The sequence below is a fragment of the Pelodiscus sinensis genome, chromosome 19 (genome assembly GCF_052426305.1).
Source record: "Pelodiscus sinensis isolate ZL-2025 chromosome 19, ASM5242630v1, whole genome shotgun sequence".
In the NCBI taxonomy this organism is placed as follows: Eukaryota; Metazoa; Chordata; order Testudines; family Trionychidae; genus Pelodiscus; species Pelodiscus sinensis.
In genome coordinates this window covers 34,739,747-34,757,183 of record NC_143070.1, presented here as the reverse complement: position 1 = coordinate 34,757,183, position 17,437 = coordinate 34,739,747, and the positions used below count along the sequence as shown (strand labels likewise).

Genomic DNA, 17,437 nt, shown 5'->3' with positions numbered 1-17,437 from the left:
CTTTCAGCGCACGAGAAGTCAGGGGATGACTTTTTCTGCGGAGTAAGCGCTGTAGGAAGAACTTTCCTGGAGCAGGGCCAGCATGCTCCGAACCGGACGAATGTTTTGAATGTGCAGATTGCATGGATGTGGGCTTGGCCGGCTAGGGGGAAAAGGTGTCCTTTGTTAGGGGCGGGTGCTGTTTATTTTGCTTTCCAGCGTAGTGTGTGTGTTATTGTTTCGTTTTCTTCGCAGGTGCAAGTGGCTGCGTTTCTAATGTAATCCAGTACATCCTCTAATGTCATTACTATTAATATTATTTAACCAGTGATTTTCCCCCCCAGAAGAGTGCACGTGTATTGTTATTGATTGGCTTAGGGTTTTTTTCCCCATTGCTTTCCTGTGAATAAATGTCGCACCAGTGAGCTGCCATATATGTATAAAACCGAACGGTCTGTATATACTTTTATTTTCCTTTTGAGGGTAACCTAGATGGCACACATTTCAGTGTGCAGCGTTAAAAACACTAAAACCTATGGCTACGTTTACACTGTGCTGTTTTGCCCAAGAAATATGCAAATGAGGCGGTGTGGAATATCACCGTGCCTCATTTGCATAATTAATGAGCAGCCGCTTTTTGCGCAAGAGGCTTTTCAGGAAGAACGGCTTTTGCGCAAGAGGGGGTTTTTGCACAAAAGCCTCTTGCGCAAAAAGCAGCCCACTCAATTATGCAAATGAGTGGCGATATTCCATGCTTCGCCTCATTTGCATATGTAGACATAACCTTTATGTGCCCACAAGAAGCACAGCACAGCCTCACCCACCAAGATGTCCTGTAAACCGAATACTTGGGTGGCCCGCCAGGAGAGATTGAAATGCTGTCCGGCCGATTAGCAGAGCGCCCACAGCAGGCAGCAAGTGTTTCCACAGGTGGTGCACATCCACACATGCCTCGGTGCGCAGAACAAAATTTATTCTACACGCGGATGGAAACTTTAGAGCGGGGCTACTCAACTTTGGAAGCCCTGGGGACCACAATGATACTCATAGCACATAGCGAGGGCCGCAACGTAAGTGTGGTTGCATGGACATGCAAATATATATGCAAATATATACAAATAGCTTTTTCACACTGACGGGCAGGAATACAAGATGAAGGCAAGACTACACAACACGCAGGCCCCAATCAAGGCACTTCTGCTGATATTAATGCAATATTGACCCAATTTCCACCCACATGACAGCACTGCTAATGAGCAATGACAGTCCAGGAATTGAACTGCTAAAACGCATCTCAAGAGGAGACCGTGATCTTGACGACTTTTTCGATTTGGCACCGCGGGCCGTAGGCAGCCAGCGGGCCATGGGCCGAGCAGCCTGGTTGGAGACTAAGAAAGATACTGATGAAAACTGAATTTACATGTTTATTCCACGCCTATGCAAACATTCCTAAGGAACGCTAAAGTAGAAACTCCATACGTACGGGGGAAGGGAGGGGGGAAGGGGGCGAATACCGTTCCGGGGGGAGGGAGGGAGAATTCACAAGCCCACACACCCAAGCGACTCTCCCGGCCCGCAGCTGTCATTGTGTGTAATCCTCCGTGGGGTGGAGCCCCGGGACCACGGTGGCCCCGGGAGACACGTGGAAGGCGGGGGGGACCACGTAGGGCGGCCCCGGGATGCAGTTCTCGATGGGCTGCAGCGGGAGGCGGGCCCGGACGTGGTCGGCCTGCAGCTCGATGAGCGAGCGCAGCATGTCTGTCTGCTCCCGGAGCAGGGCGATCATCTCCTGCTGCCCGTTCCGCCGGTCCTCGCTGTCCCTCTGCATTTTGTCGTTGATCATCACCCGCCAGGCCCGCTGCTCCCGCTCCGAGGCGCGGGTGGCCCGCAGCACCTCCTGGAACATGTCCTCCCGCGTCCTCTTCTTCCTCCTCCGCTCCTGGCTCGGGGTCTCCTCGGGGGGGTCGGGGAACGCCTGGAAGGCCACGTTTGCCGCTGCTAGAGAAACAACGCACAGGGGCACCCGCCAGTCAGAGCGGGGCCTCCCCTGGAGAGGAGCAAGCGGCCGGGGCAACACCCGCTCGTCCTCTTGGGACTCCGAGCCGGGCTTGGGGGCGAGACAATGAGGGGGTAACGCCAGGGCAGGAGTACCAGCGGAGCCGGCTACTGTACTGCTTCCCACTGCCGGGAGCGAGGCCAGCCCATCCCTCAGGCCTGAGGGCAAGGCAACCTCCAGGCGGCGTGGCCAGGCGGCCGCACAGCTGCTCCGTGAACCCCGCCCAGGGGCTCAGGGCTCCGCCCACAGAGCGGCCTGGCTGGGGGAGGGCACTTCTCCCTCAACGACTCCCTGATGACGACAGAGCAGCATGTCTCTCCTACCCAACAGGGACAGCTCAGGGCCCCCCATCCAGAAGGGATGGGGATGCATTGGAAACAGGGTTGCCAACCCCCAGAAATTTCACTGCCGGACAAAATGGGAAAAATGTACGGACAGATGCATTTTTTTTGACCGACATAATTTCTAGACTATCTTAAGATGACGTCAATGGCCCGAAATGAAAAGTCATCGTTGTCATTCACACATCGGAAGAACAGGATGCTATGTGACTCGCTTTCATTGAGTTAGTCGTGGTCCTGGAAGTTTTCCATTTTGGGATCGGACATCTGAACACGGACAACTAAACAACTCAAACGTCCAATTTCCCCTGCTCCGCAGGAAAATGGCGGAAGCAGCACAGAATAAATGTAATTGCTATAGAAGAATTGGTGTTTTTTTATATTTTATTGCACTTTTATGAAATGTATGGACACCTAAATTTTTTTTTACGGACTTTACGGACATGTCCAATTTCGGCTCATTTTTTATGGACTGTCTGTAACTTTAATGACGGTTGGCAACACTGATTGAAAAGGGTCCAGCGGAGGGCGACCAAAATGATGCTGGAGCACATAACCTAGGAGGAGAGGCTGAGGGAGTTGGGTCTGTTTAGTCTGCAGAAGCGAAGAGTGAGGGGGGATTTGGGAGCAGCCTTCAACTTCCTGAAGGGGGGTTCCAAAGAGGATGGAGAGAGGCTGTTCTCAGTGGTGGCAGAACAAGGAGCAATGGGCTCAAGTTGAGGTCCAGGTTGGAGATTAGGAAAAACTCTTCCCCGAGGAGGGTGGGAAGCACGGGGGTGGGTTACCTAGTGAGGGGTGGAGTCCCCATCCCTACGGGTGTTTCAGTCCCAGCTCGACCAAGCCTTGGCTGGGATGATGGAGTTGGGGTTGATCCTGCTTTGGGCAGGGGGCTGGACTTGATGACTCCTGATGTCTCTGCCCACCCTGGGATTCTATGATTCACAGCTTTTGATGTGGAAATGTGAATATCAAAGGCAGGGAATTTGCCTTTGTTGTGCATTAAGCAGTTAATATCTTTATTCAAGCCTAAGCTGAGGTCCAGGTTGGACATTAGGACAAACGATCTCCCGAGGCGGGTGGGGAAGCGCTGGGACGGGTTCCCTAGGGAGGGGGTGGAGTCTCCATCCCTAGAGGTGTGTCAGTCCTGACCTGAGCAGAGCCGGGACTGGTGCTGCGTTGGGCCGGGGGCCGGCCCCGATGCCTCCCGAGCTCTCTGCCCGCCCGGGGGTTCTACTTACCGGAGGTCCCCTCCCCTGCGTCAGGCTCCCCAGGGCTGGACTGCTGGGAATGACTCGAGTGCTCGGGCGTCAAGAAGAGGTCCTGGCTCGCCGCACCGACGGTCACCCCGGCCGCCTGGCCCCCGTACTCCTCCTCCTCCTCATCCTCCTCCTTGATCAGCACCTCGATCTCCGGGTTCATCCCGCCGGCCTGGCAATCCAGCCCCCCCAAAGTATCCACCGCGTGCTTGGCCGGCGAGGTGGCTTCGCCGTCCAGGATGGCGTGCAGCTCCTTGTAGAAGCGGCAGGTCTGCGGCTCCGCCCCGGCCCGGGCGTTGGCCTCCTTGGCCTTCTGGTAGGCCTGCCGCAGCTCCTTGATCTTCACGCGACACTGCTGCGGGTCCCGGTCGTAGCCCTTCTCCTCCATGCCCCGGGCGATCTGGCTGTAGATGTCGAAGTTCCGCCGGCTGTTGCGCAGCTGGGCCTGCACCCCCTCCTGCCCCCACAGGCTCAGGAGGTCCACCACCTCCGGCGTGCTCCAGGCCGGCGCCCGCCTGCCGCGGGGCGCCGGCATGCTCTGGCGCGCAGGGGCTGGGGGAGCAAAGCAGAAGAGAGTGGTCAAACCCTCCCAGGGCTGACCCGGGGCCCGCTGGGCAGCAGGGTTCCACGCCAGGGGCTGGTGGGGCGCCGGGGGACTCCAGAGCTGGTGTTGACCCCGGCGCTGGCGCCCGAGGGGGACCGGCTAGCCTGGCGCAGCGGCTGAGTTACAGCGGTGGGAAGAACGCTGCCGGGTAGACACCTCTCGGGTTGCCAGCTGTCCGGTACACTCCCGTCTTTGGACTCTGTGTCCGGTAAAGAAATTGTGAAAATACCGGTATTTTCTAATTCAGTAAGTTTTTTGGCTCGGCACCCAATGGAAGCCTGTTCGGGACACAGGCAATTAAACAGGCTGTGACGTCTCTCTGGTTATTCCCCAGCGCAATTTTTTTTTTTTGCTCGATAAATTTTCGTCGGGTATTTTTTTTTAAACCATCTGGCAACCCTAGAGGGCTGTATCAGAGGCGGCAGCAGCCCCTGTCCGGGGGTGGGGGGAGAGCTGAACTCCCAGACCCAGCGGGCGCCAGGACCGAGCCGGGCTGCCCTGCTGCTAACACACTTTAAATGCAGAGCTACAGCGGGAGTAGCTCCAGGACCCGGCGGGAGCCAGGACCGAGCCGGGTTGCCCTGCTGCTAACATACTTTAAATGCAGAGCCGCAGCGGGGGTAGCTCCGGGACCTGGCGGGCGCCAGGACTGAGCCGGGCTGCTGGCCAGCCTGCTAAAAATGTACTGACGGGGGGGTGGGGAGGGGGGCAGTTTTGTCACTAGCATTAACCTGTCAGCTTTTGCTTCTCGGTTCATCGACTCCTCTATTACATCCCTAGGCGCCCTGTGTCATTCCCAGTCTGGAGCAGTCCCCAGCCCGGATCCTGCTAAATCGGTGAACCGGTTAATGGTTAGGTCAGCTTAACGTTTCACCGATGAACGGGGATTTTACACCCCTCGGGCGCACCACACCTCCGAATCTGGATCCTGCCTCTACGTCCCCTTTGCACACTCCCAGGGCCGCAAAGCCAGGCAGGAATTTCCGGCAGCGAACGGGACAGGACTGGGGTGGGGGAAAGCCAGGGCTGAGATGTGCCTTGGAGCTACGACGGGGCGGGACGCGGCAGAACGGACGGCTCTCGCTCATGGCTCATGTACGGGAGTCGAGACTTTTTCCTTCCCTCGCCGGACGGTTCCTGCGCCTCGCCCGTGCGCGTACCTTTCAGGATTTCTCTTTCCTGGGAGGCCGGGGGATCCCACGGCCCTCCCCCTCGTGCCAGCTGGGCAATCAGCGTGGTGCTGGAGGGGAACAGCCTGGGAGCACACAGGAGACTTTTCAGGGCCTCCGAGTCGGTGCTAGGATGAAAAAGAAGGCTCAGCAGTAGCCACTGTGAGAGGGAGGGGGAAGAGAGGAAAGCCACCCCCCACATCCCAGGCCATGCAGCATCAAAAAAATCAAGTCAAGGGACTCCGGCTCCTGCTGCCCACATGATGAGTCCAGGACAGGAAGGCAACCCCCACTGCCATCATGCCAATCCTTCCCCCCCCCATTAATCTACCGCTCCCTTTTATCCATAAGATTGCCGGGTCCCCAAAAGCACAGGGCCTGGGGTGGCCGCCCTGAATTGTCCTATGGCTAGTCAATCCCTGACTCAGTTCTGCTAGCAGATCAGCACAGCTGCAGTTGATTTAGAGGGTCTGGGGAAGACATGCTCAATCGATGGGAGAGGATCTTCCATCGATTTGTACACTTCACCTCTCTGAGACGTATAAGGGAAGTGGACAGAAGCATGTCTCCTGCTGACACAGTGCAGCGTCGGCGGTGGGGTAAGCTTAGGCACCGTGGTACGAGGATCTAACTATGTCAACTTCAGTTGCTTTTTTCACGAAAGTGAAGTTGCATAAGCTGTACCAATTTACCGCAGTTGTGTAGGCCAGAACTTGGTATTATTTAGACCATCCCTGAGAGATGTGTGTCCAACCTGCTCTTAAATGTCTGCAGCGAAGGAGATTTCACAACCTCCCGAGGCAATTCAGTCCAGCGTTTCATCACCCTGACAGTTACGTTTTTCCTGATGTTCAACTAAACCTCCCTTGCTGCACTTTAACCGCATTGTTTTCCAAGGTTAAGTAGAGAAAAAATTCTCACTCCTCCTTTTAACAAACTTTAACATACTTGAAAATTGTTCTTTGCCCCACTCGGTCTTCTCTTCCCCAGAATAACCAAACTCAATTCTTTCAATCTTTCCGAACCTTCAACTGCAGCAAGGGAGGTTGAGGTTGGACATGAGGAAAAACTTCCTGCCTGTCGGGGTGGTGAAACACTGGAATAAGTTGCCTAGGGGGGTTGTAGAATCTCTATCACTGCAGATATTTAAGAGCAGGTTAGACAGACACCTGTCAGGGATGATCTAGACCAGTGCTTATCAACCAGCCGTACAAGGACCCTTCGGGGTACTCAAGAGAAGTCTGGGGGGTATGTCAACACTAACTGAAATTTGGAGAAAACTGTTCTTGTGTGGTATGATCCCGTAAGTCATGTTTTCTAGACTTTTAATCGATTTTGTGGCTGTTCTCTAGACTTTCTCCAATTTGTCCCTATCTTCCCTGAAACGTGGTGCCCAGAACTGGACATACTAGGCCGTCATTCCCCACGCAACAGTTGTGCGCTTGGTTCTTCCTCCCCAAGCGGAGCGCTTGGCATTTGTCCTCAGACCAGACGCCGGCGGAACCTGCTCCCTCTGCCCTTCCAGCTTGACTCGGAACCACTGAGAACTCCTCTCCCCGAACCGTTTTCCAATCAGTTATGAAGCCCCCGGCCTCTGCGTTGTAATTCCCTAGTTGGGTTATGGGAATGTGACACGAGGCATTATTTAAAGGGTGACTAAAGATGAGATAAATCATCGCCCGTCATCCACAGAGCTTGTCCAAAGAAACTGTATTTGGTTGATTGAAATCTATAAGGGGCCACAGGGCTCCTCGTCGCTTTTGTATGTGGTTGGTTTGCCAGGCTTGGTTCCTGACACACCCCTACTGACTGTTACTTGCCCCCTTACTACTCTCTAGGGCTACGTTTACACTGCAGTGTTGCGCAAAAACTCAGAGAACGTCCACACGACAAGCACGTTCTTGTGCAAGAAAAAGTACAGTAAATCGTCAGAAGCAAGAGTTATTCCTCTTTCTAGGAGGAATAAGCCTTTTTGCGCAAGAGCTCTTGTGCAATAAGGGACGTGTGGCTAAAATGGCCATCAGAGCTTTCTTGCGCAAGAGAACAGCCACACGGCCATGACAAAAGAGAGGATTGTGCAGCACTTTAAAGACTAACAAGATGGTTTATTAACTGATGAGCTTTCGTGGGCCAGACCCACTTCCAGACCTAATAAACTCTCTTGTTAGTCTTTAAAATGCTACACAGTCCTGTCTTTTGTTTCAGCAAGATCAGACTAACGCGGCCACATCTCTATTACTATTCCACACTGCCATCGACGCACCCTTGTGCAAGAATGTTTTGCGCAAGAAGCGTGCAATGTAGACGTAGCTATTATCTTTTGGCTCCTGCAGACAAGGCGACCTCTGTGCGTGTACACGAGGGATTAAGGTGACACCTTTCTCTGATCGTTTCAGAGGGGCAGCCGTGTTCACGTCTGCACAGCGTCGCGCCCATTTCGAAATACATTCAAAATAACGGGCTTCTGAGTCCTGCAAACCTCGCTGCACGAGGATGAAGGAAGACGCCGGAGTAGCCCTTTACTTGGAAATGAGCACCGTGTAGGCAGCGCCAAATTTCGAAATAAGCTACGCAATTTGCCCAGCTCAAAGTGTGCAGCTTATTTTGAGCTACACGGTAATGTGTTGACGTACCCTAACCCAAAAAAATTTAAAAAACAACGACTAGTCCTGCAGCACCTTAGAGACAAAGAACACGTCGTGAGTTTTGGGAGCACGACCCACTTCAGTTTCATCGGCAGAAGCGGGCTCATAATTCCACAAAAGCTCACAACCCCATCTACACGTTTTGTTAACCTCTAAGGTGCTACAGGACGATTCGTTGCTTTTTAAGACCTTCCTCTGAGCAGTCTGCCACCCCATCAAATGCTTAAGCGGCCCTCTGTGTGCAAACGTTTAACTTTTCTCAGAGGTGGCTGGTTATTTCGAAATCTGGACTCCTGCTCTCCATGAGGCACAAAGCTTAATTCGAAATAGCAGTGGCGTGGAGTCATTCAAAGCCAGTACACCCCGGTACTTCCTAGGGCTCTGAGTCGAGGTCGCGTGTCCGCAGTAAGAGCCTGCCACGGACTCACTTTGAGGCTCGCCAGTAGCGTGGACATGCTATTTCAGTGTTGCTGTTTCACGAGTTACAGCCACTCCCGGACTTACGAACACACCCACTTACGACCATCCGTACTTACGACCAACCTCCCGTTATAATTTTTTCGAGTTGAGAACCACGTACATCAAGTTTTTCGAACAGCGCAGGCAGCGCATTTAAGGGTATTTCCGACTTTCCACCAAATGGAGTTACGACCAGGTGGTCGGAACGTAACCCATTCGTAAGTCGGGGACTGCCTGTATTTCGAAATAATTTCCTACCGTAGACAACCCTTTAGCAACAACCAGTCCCGTCTCCCCCACACACACACCCCTCCCATCAGGGGACCGTTCAGCAGCTGCGGGTTTCATCTGCCCAGAACGGAACGTGTGCGAACAGACGGAACGGGAACCAGATTTGAATCACAACTGGTTTCTTTCTCCCCGAACCTGAATTGAACTAGGGAGGGGGGGAAAGACAGTTACCAGTGGGAAAAAAGTTTCAGCAACTTTGCAGCTCAGAATTTGACCGAATACAACGAAAGCTGCTCTGATGTCGCTTTCGCGCTAGAAGGAGACAGAACAACACCCAGGCCTGCCCTGGGGGAAGGAGAAGAGAAAGAGGAACCCCACGAGAACAGGGAGGGAGGGGGCGGGGGGAAGGGCTTCCTAGACCCAGAAATCAACAATAACTCCTCAAGCCCCGGGAAAAAATTTGCTTAATTGTTAGACGGGCCTCCGCTCACCCATCCCCAACCCCGAGGGCGAGCGCCGCCCTGCCACTGCCACACCTGGCAAAGGCACCGCCCCCCCAGATTCAGTTCCCCATTCGAGAAGGCTGCAGCGCTGCCCAGTCTGGGGCGCGGCCTGGCCGCCAAGCCCTCCTGGGGGGTCCTGGAGACCCCCGTACCCAGCCCCACCCTCCACTCCCGGCGGCGCCTGGGGTTGGACCGAATCCGGATCGGACCAGCCCCAGTCTGCGCCCGAGCCACGGCTCCCCAGCCAGGAGCCTGTGTTTAAACACAAACTGGGCACAAGGGATGTGTGTGTGTGTGTGTGTGGGGGGGGGGGTTCCTTGTAAATTCTCAACTTTTTTGGGGGGCTTTGCCCTCCCCCCCGCTGGATCGACCACTGCGGGAGGTGGGGGTTCACCGGCTGCTGGGCAGGGCAGCTCCTCAGCCCTTCCCACCCCTCTGCCCCCTGCTCTGCCTTCCCCGGCCAGGCTGCCCTGGCTCCCACAGTCTCCCCACATCCCCCCTTCCGCACCCAGTGACCCCCTCCCAACCTTCCCTCTATTTCAGCCTCTGTCCCCACATCTCTCCACATCGCCCCATCCCCTCTTCCGCACAACCCCCACCCTCCGCCCCGGCCCACCCGGCCCCCACCCTCCCTTTTCCCTCTCCGCCACCCCCCCCGCTCATCTCCCCTCCGTTCCCCATCGCCTCCTGCCCCGTAATTGCCCCTGCACTCCCCGATCTCCCCACATTGCCCCATCCCCTCTTCCGCACAACCCCCCCGCCCTGCCCCCATCCCCCACATCCCCCCCGCCCTGCCCCCATCCCCCACGTCCCCCCTTTTCCCTCCCCACCCCCCCGCTCGTCTCCCCTCCATTCCCCATCGCCTCCTGCCCTGTAATTGCCCCTGCTCTCCCCGATCTCCCCACATCTCTTTCCGCACAACCCCCACCCCCTTCCCCATCTCACCCTCCCACATCCCCTCCCCCCACTTCCCCCTTTTCCCTCCCCGCTACCCCCCCATCTCCCCATCGCCTCCTGCCCCATACTTGCCCCTGCTCTCCCCGATCTCCCCCCACCCCCTTCCCCATCCCACCCTCCCACATCCCCTCCCCCCACTTCCCCCTTTTCCCTCCCCGCCCCCCCCATCTCCCCATCGCCTCCTGCCCCATACCTGCGCCTGCTCTCCCCGATCTCCCCCCACCCCCTTCCCCATCTCACCCTCCCACATCCCCTCCCCCCACTTCTCCCCTTTTCCCTCCCCGCTACCCCCCCATCTCCCCATCGCCTCCTGCCCCATACCTGCCCCTGCGCTCCCCGATCTCCCCCACCCCCTTCCCCTTCCTACCCTCCCACATCCCCTCCCCCCACTTCCCCCCTTTTCCCTCCCCGCCCCCCCATCTCCCCATCGCCTCCTGCCCCATACCTGCCCCTGCGCTCCCCAATCTCCCCCACCCCCTTCCCCTTCCTACCCTCCCACATCCCCTCCCCCCACTTCCCCCCTTTTCCCTCCCCGCTACCCCCCCTCATCTCCCCATCGCCTCCTGCCCCATACCTGCCCCTGCGCTCCCCGATCTCCCCCCAGCCCCTTCCCCATCCCACCCTCCCACATCCCCGCCTCCCCCTTTTCCCTCCCCGCCCCCCCACTCATCTCCCCCCATTCCAGCCGCCTGCCCCATAATTGCCCCTGCTCACCCCACATCGCCCCTCCCCCTCCTGCCCCCCAAATCCCTCCCTAGCCCCCCCCCGCACGCAACGGGCCGGGCTGGGGGTCTCTTACCCGCCCCCCAAGCGCTGGGGCCGCGGCCGGCCGGCGCGGGGCGCTGCGCGGGGAGCGGCTCCCGGGGAGCCGCGGGTCCCTGCCGGAGACTCCCCCTCCCGGCTGCAGCCCGAGCGGAGCCAGGCCCGGAACCCGCGATGTAGCCAGCCCCTCCGGAGCGCTGCACCCAGCCCCGCTCCGCCGCCCCATTGGCGCCCGCGCCCGCCCGTCCCCGCGCCCCGCGCCCCCATTGGCCGGCCCCCGCAGGGCCCGCCCCCTCATTGACACATCCCCGTTCCAAACGGGGGGGCCCCCACTTCCTCCCGGGGCGGCCGAGAGGCGCGTTCCCCGCGCGCTGATTGGCCCGGCGCGGAGGACGAGGCGGGGGGGAGGGCTGTGATTGGACGCCAGAGCAAGCCCCCCCCTCCTTTGTTAGGCTGGGCCACGTGGGGCGCGCGGGGGGGGGGTGCCTTGGAGCCCACCCCTGGTATAGACGCGATAGATCGACCCCCGCTGGATCGATTCGCTGCCCGTCGGCCCGGGGCGCCGTGTAGACGCTCAATCAGAGTGGGGGTGGAACTGGGTCCCCAGGCTGGGGGGTGCACCCAGAGGGGCAGAACAGGCACTAGCTCCCTGGGGACCCTGTGCCGCGAGAGGGGGGGTCCCCCAGGCCCGGATCAGGGGCGCCGCACAAGGGAGAGGGGAGAACGCATTGGGGCACCCTGAACGGGCTTTAGGGCTGGCTCTAAGCCGTGGGGGGCGATGCCCCCCGTGGGGCAGCAGGCTGGGGGCGAGCGAGTGAGGACTGCGTCCACAGGTGCCGTGCAGTGGCCCTGCCGGGGAGGGGACAGACCAGCCTTTTCTCGGACCATGTCGCGCTCTGGGGGCCCCCAGAGGAAGGGTCGGCCTCACCCCAGCTAGACCCACGAGAGATTTTGCTCTCCTTCCCGGAGTTCCTCTCGCTTTTCCGCCTGCCTGTCTCCAGTCTCCCCTGCCCTCTTCGCGATTTTACACCTCCCAGGGGCAGTCAGGAGCCTGGAGAGACGACTCCCCCAGCCCGGGCCAGTGGTGCCGATGTGATGACCCCCAGAATGCTCTGGACACCCCCAGGAACTTTAGTGGGGCCTCTGATTAGCCCTCAGTTGGAGTCTTGTGTCTAGTTCTGGGCCCCACATTTCTGGGCAGCTGTGGAGGAATTGGAGAGGGTCCGGAGAAGAGCAACAAAAACGATGCAAGGTCTAGAGAACAGGAGCTAGGAGGGAAGAATTGGGCTTGTTTAGTTTGGAAAAGAGAAGACTGAGGGGGGACACGAGAGCCGTTTTCAGGTATCTAAAAGGGCATCACAGGGAGGAGGAAAAATTGTTCTCCTTGGGCTCTGAGGACAGGACAAGAAGCAATGGGCTTAAACTGCAGCAAGGGAGGTTCAGGTTGGACATTAGGAAAAAGTTCCTGCATGTCAGGGTGGTGAAACACTGGAATAAATTGCCTAGCGGGGTTGTGGAGTCTTCATCCCTATTGAGGACAGGGTCAGAATTCAAAATGATCTGGACAAACTGGAGAAATGGGCGGAGGTAAACAGGATGAAGTTTAATAAAGACAAATGCAAAGTGCTCCACTTGGGAAGGAACAATCAGTTTCACACACACAGAATGGGAAGCGACTGTCTGGGAAGGAGTCCGGCAGAAAGGGATCTAGGGGTTATAGTGGACCACAAGCTGAATAGGAGTCAGCAGTGTGATGCTGTTGCAAAGAAAGCAAACAGGATTCTGGGCTGCATTAACAGGTGTGTTGTGAGCAAGACACGAGGAGTCATTCTTCCGCTCTGCTCTGCGCTGGTTAGGCCTCAGTTGGAGTATTGTGTCCAGTTCTGGGCACCGCATTTCAAGAAGGATGTGGAGAAATTGGAGAGGGTCCAGAGAGGAGCAACAAGAATGATGAAAGGTCTAGAGAACAGGAGCTAGGAGGGACGGCTGAAAGAATTGGGCTTGTTTAGTTTAGAAAAGAGAAGACTGAGGGGGGACATGAGAGCGGTTTTCAGGTATCTAAAAGGGTGTCACAAGGAGGAGGGAGAAAACTTGTTCATCTTGGCCTCTGAGGATAGAACAAGAAGCAATGGGCTGAAACTGCAACAAGGGAGGTTTAGGTTGGACATGAGGAAAAAGTTCCTACCTGTCAGGGTGGTGAAACACTGGAATAAATTGCCCAGGGAGGTTGTGGAATCCCCGTCTCTGGAGATATTGAAGAGCAGGTTAGATAAATGTCTATCAGGGATGGTCTAGACAGTATGGCTGCATCTAGACTGGCATAATTTTGCAGAAATACTTTTAATGGAAAAGTTTTCCATGAAAAGTATTTGCACAAAAGTATCGTGCCCAGTATAGACGCGCTTTTGCACGAGAAAGCTCCGTTGGCCATTTTAGCCATGGGGCTTTCTTGCGCAAAAAATGAAGGTGCCTGTCTACACTGGCCCTCTTGCGCAGGTATTCTTGTGTAAGAGGGCTTGTCCCTGAGCGGGAGTGTCAAAGTATTTGCGCAAGAAGCCCTGAATTCTTACAGGATCCCCACTTCTTGCAAAGTCCTGGTTCTCCAGCACTGGGGCTGCCGCACGCCGACCAGGCCCCGGAGAATCCCTGGGCACAGCTCTCCAGCCATAGGTCCGTCTCAGCTGCAGGAGGGGAGATCTGAGGCAGACATAGGGGGCGTTGGGAGGGGCTGGGGGATAGCCTCCGGACACCCAGAAAGAGAAGGTGACCCTAGTGGGAAGGTCTGAGGGGGGAGGGGCTCCTCAGTGATTGGCCACATCTCCCGGTTTTATCCATTGGCTGGAATCGCCTGAAGTCCTAGGCCTGGTCCTCACCGATTGGTGGCTGCCCGGCTCGCCTGTAGGGTTGCCAGATGGATTAAAAATACCGGACACAAATTTGTCAAGCAAAAAGAAAAAAAGGGGCCAGGGAGGAATCAGGGAGGGTTCGGGAGCTCCTCCAGGCCCTGGTGCTCCCAGCAGCCGGCGCGAGCTATGGAAAGAAGCAGGCTAAAAATAAAACCTCTAAAAATAAAACCTCAGCACAGCCATTGGGGAGGGGGGGTGAGTCAAACTCATTCACAATTTGGCTGGTAGTGAAGAGAGATTGCTCTCAGAACAGCCCCCCTCCACGACACAGACCTGGGGCCGCCGCACCGACTGCCGATGGGTGGTTGGAGCCTGGATGTCGCATTCATTAGCTGCCTGGGAAGGGGGCAGTTCCTTGCTGGAAAGGAAGAGCAGCACCGTAGGGCTAGCAGGGCCCGCAAGGCACTGGATTAGCCCTCCTAGTCGCTAGTGAAATCTTATAAGGACGTCAGAATGGCCCGATGGGGTCAGAGCAAAGGTCCATCCAGCTCAGTGTCACGTCTGCCCACAGTGCCCCAGAGGGAGGGAACACAACAGGGAATCCTCATGTGATCCCTCCCGTCGCCCATTTCCAGACAAACCGAGGCTAGGGACACCTACAGACATTGATGAACTTATCCTCTGTGAATTTATCTAGTCCTTTTTTGAACCCTGTTAAAGTCCTGGACTTCACAACATCCTCTGGCGAGGAGTTCCACAGGTTAACTGTGCACCACGTGAAGAAAAATGTCCTTTTGTTTGTTTTACACCTGCCGTCTATTAATTTGGTGACCTCCTATTAATTTGTGTTATGGGAACAAGTAAATAACTTTTCCTTATTCACTTCTCTGATTTTGGCTGCCTTTGCTGTCCCGCTTCAAAAGCAGACGGCCGCTCGCAGACATGTCTGCCAGCAAATAACTAGTAACCAATGACAACGGGCAAAAAGATAGGAGCGAGCAGCCTCTGCGCTCAAACATCCCCTCTCCTTTGCGTCCGTTACGTTTCCATAAACGTCATCCCATCCCGGATAAAACAAGGCCGCAGCGGCAGCGTGTGTCTGTGGGCGGTGCACATCCGCACACGCCCCGGTGCGCAGAACAAAATTTATTCTGTGTGTGGATGGAATCAATGAGAAGGAACGCTGCTCTCCCCCCGGGTGCAGCAACAGAGAGAGCTGGCTTCCGAGGGCGGCTGGAGCACACAAGTTCTACTCGTCTGGGGTGCGATGGGGAACATGGGGAGGGTCTCTCTGCTTCTAAATGGAGAGTTTAGGTCAAACTTAGCCACAGGAGGGTGATTTTTTTTTCCCTAAGCGAGCCCGCACCACCAAGCCCGTTCTGCGGTTTTTAAGAGCTCTGACAGTCGATTACGGTGCCCCTGCTTTTCCCGAGGAGTAACGCTACATTCGACCTGGCATGGGCGACTGGACGGTAGAGCAGCCGCAGCGCTGGGGAATTCAACACCCTTGGCCTCCAGTAGGTGTCCCATAGTGCCCCCTTGTGACCGCTCTGGCCAGCTCTTTCAACTCCGCTGCTCTCCCGGGTGCACAGGGAAAGCCCCGGGAAAGTTTGAATTCCTTTTCCCGTGGGGCCAGGAGGGACGTTAGGAAGTGTGCAGTTCGGTCCTCGTGCGGCCCACAGTGATTTTGTCGATTACACGATTAACTAATAATCGGCTCGGCATTGAAAAGTGCTAGGAAGCCGGCAGCCTGACGTTTTTGTGGGGCTGTTTTCCTGCCAGAAAGGGGGAAATCACCTTTTCTTCTGCTCCTCTCTGTCTCCAGAGGCTCTGCCCTATCAGCTGAGCTTTCTGATCTGGAAGGCAGAGAGGGAAGGTAAGTCCTGCCGGTATTTTCCTACGACCACGATTCGTTACGCTCTCCGGCTTCGTGTTCGGAAAAAGCTTCCGGCGGCTCGTGACTGGCGTGGTTTGGCCCGTGTCCTCGTGGCAAAATGGGAAGGGTGCCAGCCCAAGAGACAGTGGAAGCTCAGCTGGCCGGGGTGGAAAGTGCCACTGAACTCAAGCTAGGAGGGGGGGGGGGTCCGTGTGTCCGGGCAGGAAGGACATTGGGGTGAGCAGCGGGGTTTCCTATAAGCTGGCTGCTCGGGCGGCCGCTCAGGAGAGATTCAGGTGTCTCCCAGCTGATTAGCAGAGCGCCCTCAGTGGGCAGTGTGTGTGTCTCCTGGTGGTGCACATCCACACAGGCCTCGGTGCACGCAACAAAATTTATTCCACACACAGATGAAAAAAGGCAGCGGGAACACCGGTGAGCAGCCGAGTCCGTGCCTGGGTTAACTCTGCAGTGAGGACAGGGCTTAACCCTCTCCCCCTGTCTCTCTCTTCCTCCTCTCCCAGTGCAGGCCACTCCGAATCCAGACCTAGCGAACCCCTTGTCGCCTCTTGTCCAGGGACGAGACTGTGATGAACCAAAGCCACATGGACTTCGGCAGGGACAGGTTTCACCCTGCTGCCTGTGTGCTGGGCTGCAAGGCCTTCACTGCGGGGAGATGTTACCGGGGAGGAGAGGTGGGGGGCAGACAGCCGTGGGTCATGGGCATTGCCAAAGGGTCTGTGATACAGGAGGGAGCGTTAATCCTTTCCCCAGAAGGGGATCTGGGCTCTGCAGCGTGCCGGGGCGCAGTCCTGGGCCCTCACCTCCCCTAAGGCCATGCTGGACCTGCCTTGTACCTCCAGTCACATCGGGGCATATCTGGATTGCGAAGGGGAGCGAGTCACGTTTTACGAGGGTACAGCCGCCGGCGGGAAAACCCGTCTTTACTTTCCCACCTTCCGCTTTCGCCGGGACGCCTGTTCCCTTCTTTGGGAGCCGGCCCGTACAGGAGCCGTCCACCCAGCCTCCCTGGCTCGGGTGCAGATTTCCAGGAGAGATGGGTTGGTATCCCTCTCGGGAGGAGCAAGCCCAGAAGCAAAGCAGAGCTGTGGAAAAGAGGCATTTGACAGCTGTGTCAGGACACGGCCAGCCTGGAGCAGATGCAATGTGCCAGGCCCTGTATACGCACGAGATGGGCGCAAAGATCTGTTTTTTAACACGGTGTGGAGTGATTTTTTCCCCTGGACGCGGCGCTTTCGGGACGTGCTGGCGTGTTTCCAACTTTTCGACACCAACTCCTGGGCTAGAAACTTGCCTGTAGTCTGAGCGGCGCGTCCCTCGCCAGCGGTCTGCCCCCAGGGACGCCCAGGAAAACACCCAGTGCCAGGAAACTCGCACTCAGATGGGGAGGGAAAGTCTGGTCTGAGTCGCCCTCACCGTGGCTACGTCTACACCACGAGTTTTCTCGGCACAATATATGCTAATGAGGGACTCATTTGCATGAGCCGCGGTCTCATTTGCATATTTTCTGCCAATCCATTTTTGCGCCGGTGGGTTTTGCGCACAAACAAGCCGTGGGAACGTTTCCTTCTTGCACAAACCCCCCCCTTTTCCCGCAAGATCCTTACGCCCCAAAAAAGGAGGGAAAAGGGTTTTGTGCAAAAAGGAAACCCACGGCTTGTTTTTGAGCGCCACCTCCCCTCACCCCGTTCAAAGACGGATCGGCAGAAAACATGCAAATGAGACTGCGGCTCAT

General features: G+C 56.6%; 1 protein-coding gene across 1 annotated transcript; it reads right to left on the bottom strand.

The window, feature by feature from the left end:
- Window positions 1-1,390: 1,390 nt before the first annotated feature.
- Window positions 1,391-11,157, bottom strand: LOC142823165 (uncharacterized). The gene is made up of 4 exons (XM_089771381.1): window positions 11,000-11,157; window positions 5,397-5,533; window positions 3,615-4,184; window positions 1,391-1,977 (listed from the first exon to the last, which is right to left on the bottom strand). The coding sequence occupies exons 3-4, from the start codon at window positions 4,165-4,167 to the stop codon at window positions 1,562-1,564; spliced, it is 969 nt and encodes a 322-aa protein (XP_089627507.1). The 5' UTR covers window positions 4,168-4,184; window positions 5,397-5,533; window positions 11,000-11,157; the 3' UTR covers window positions 1,391-1,561.
- Between the last annotated feature and the right edge of the window lie 6,280 nt (window positions 11,158-17,437).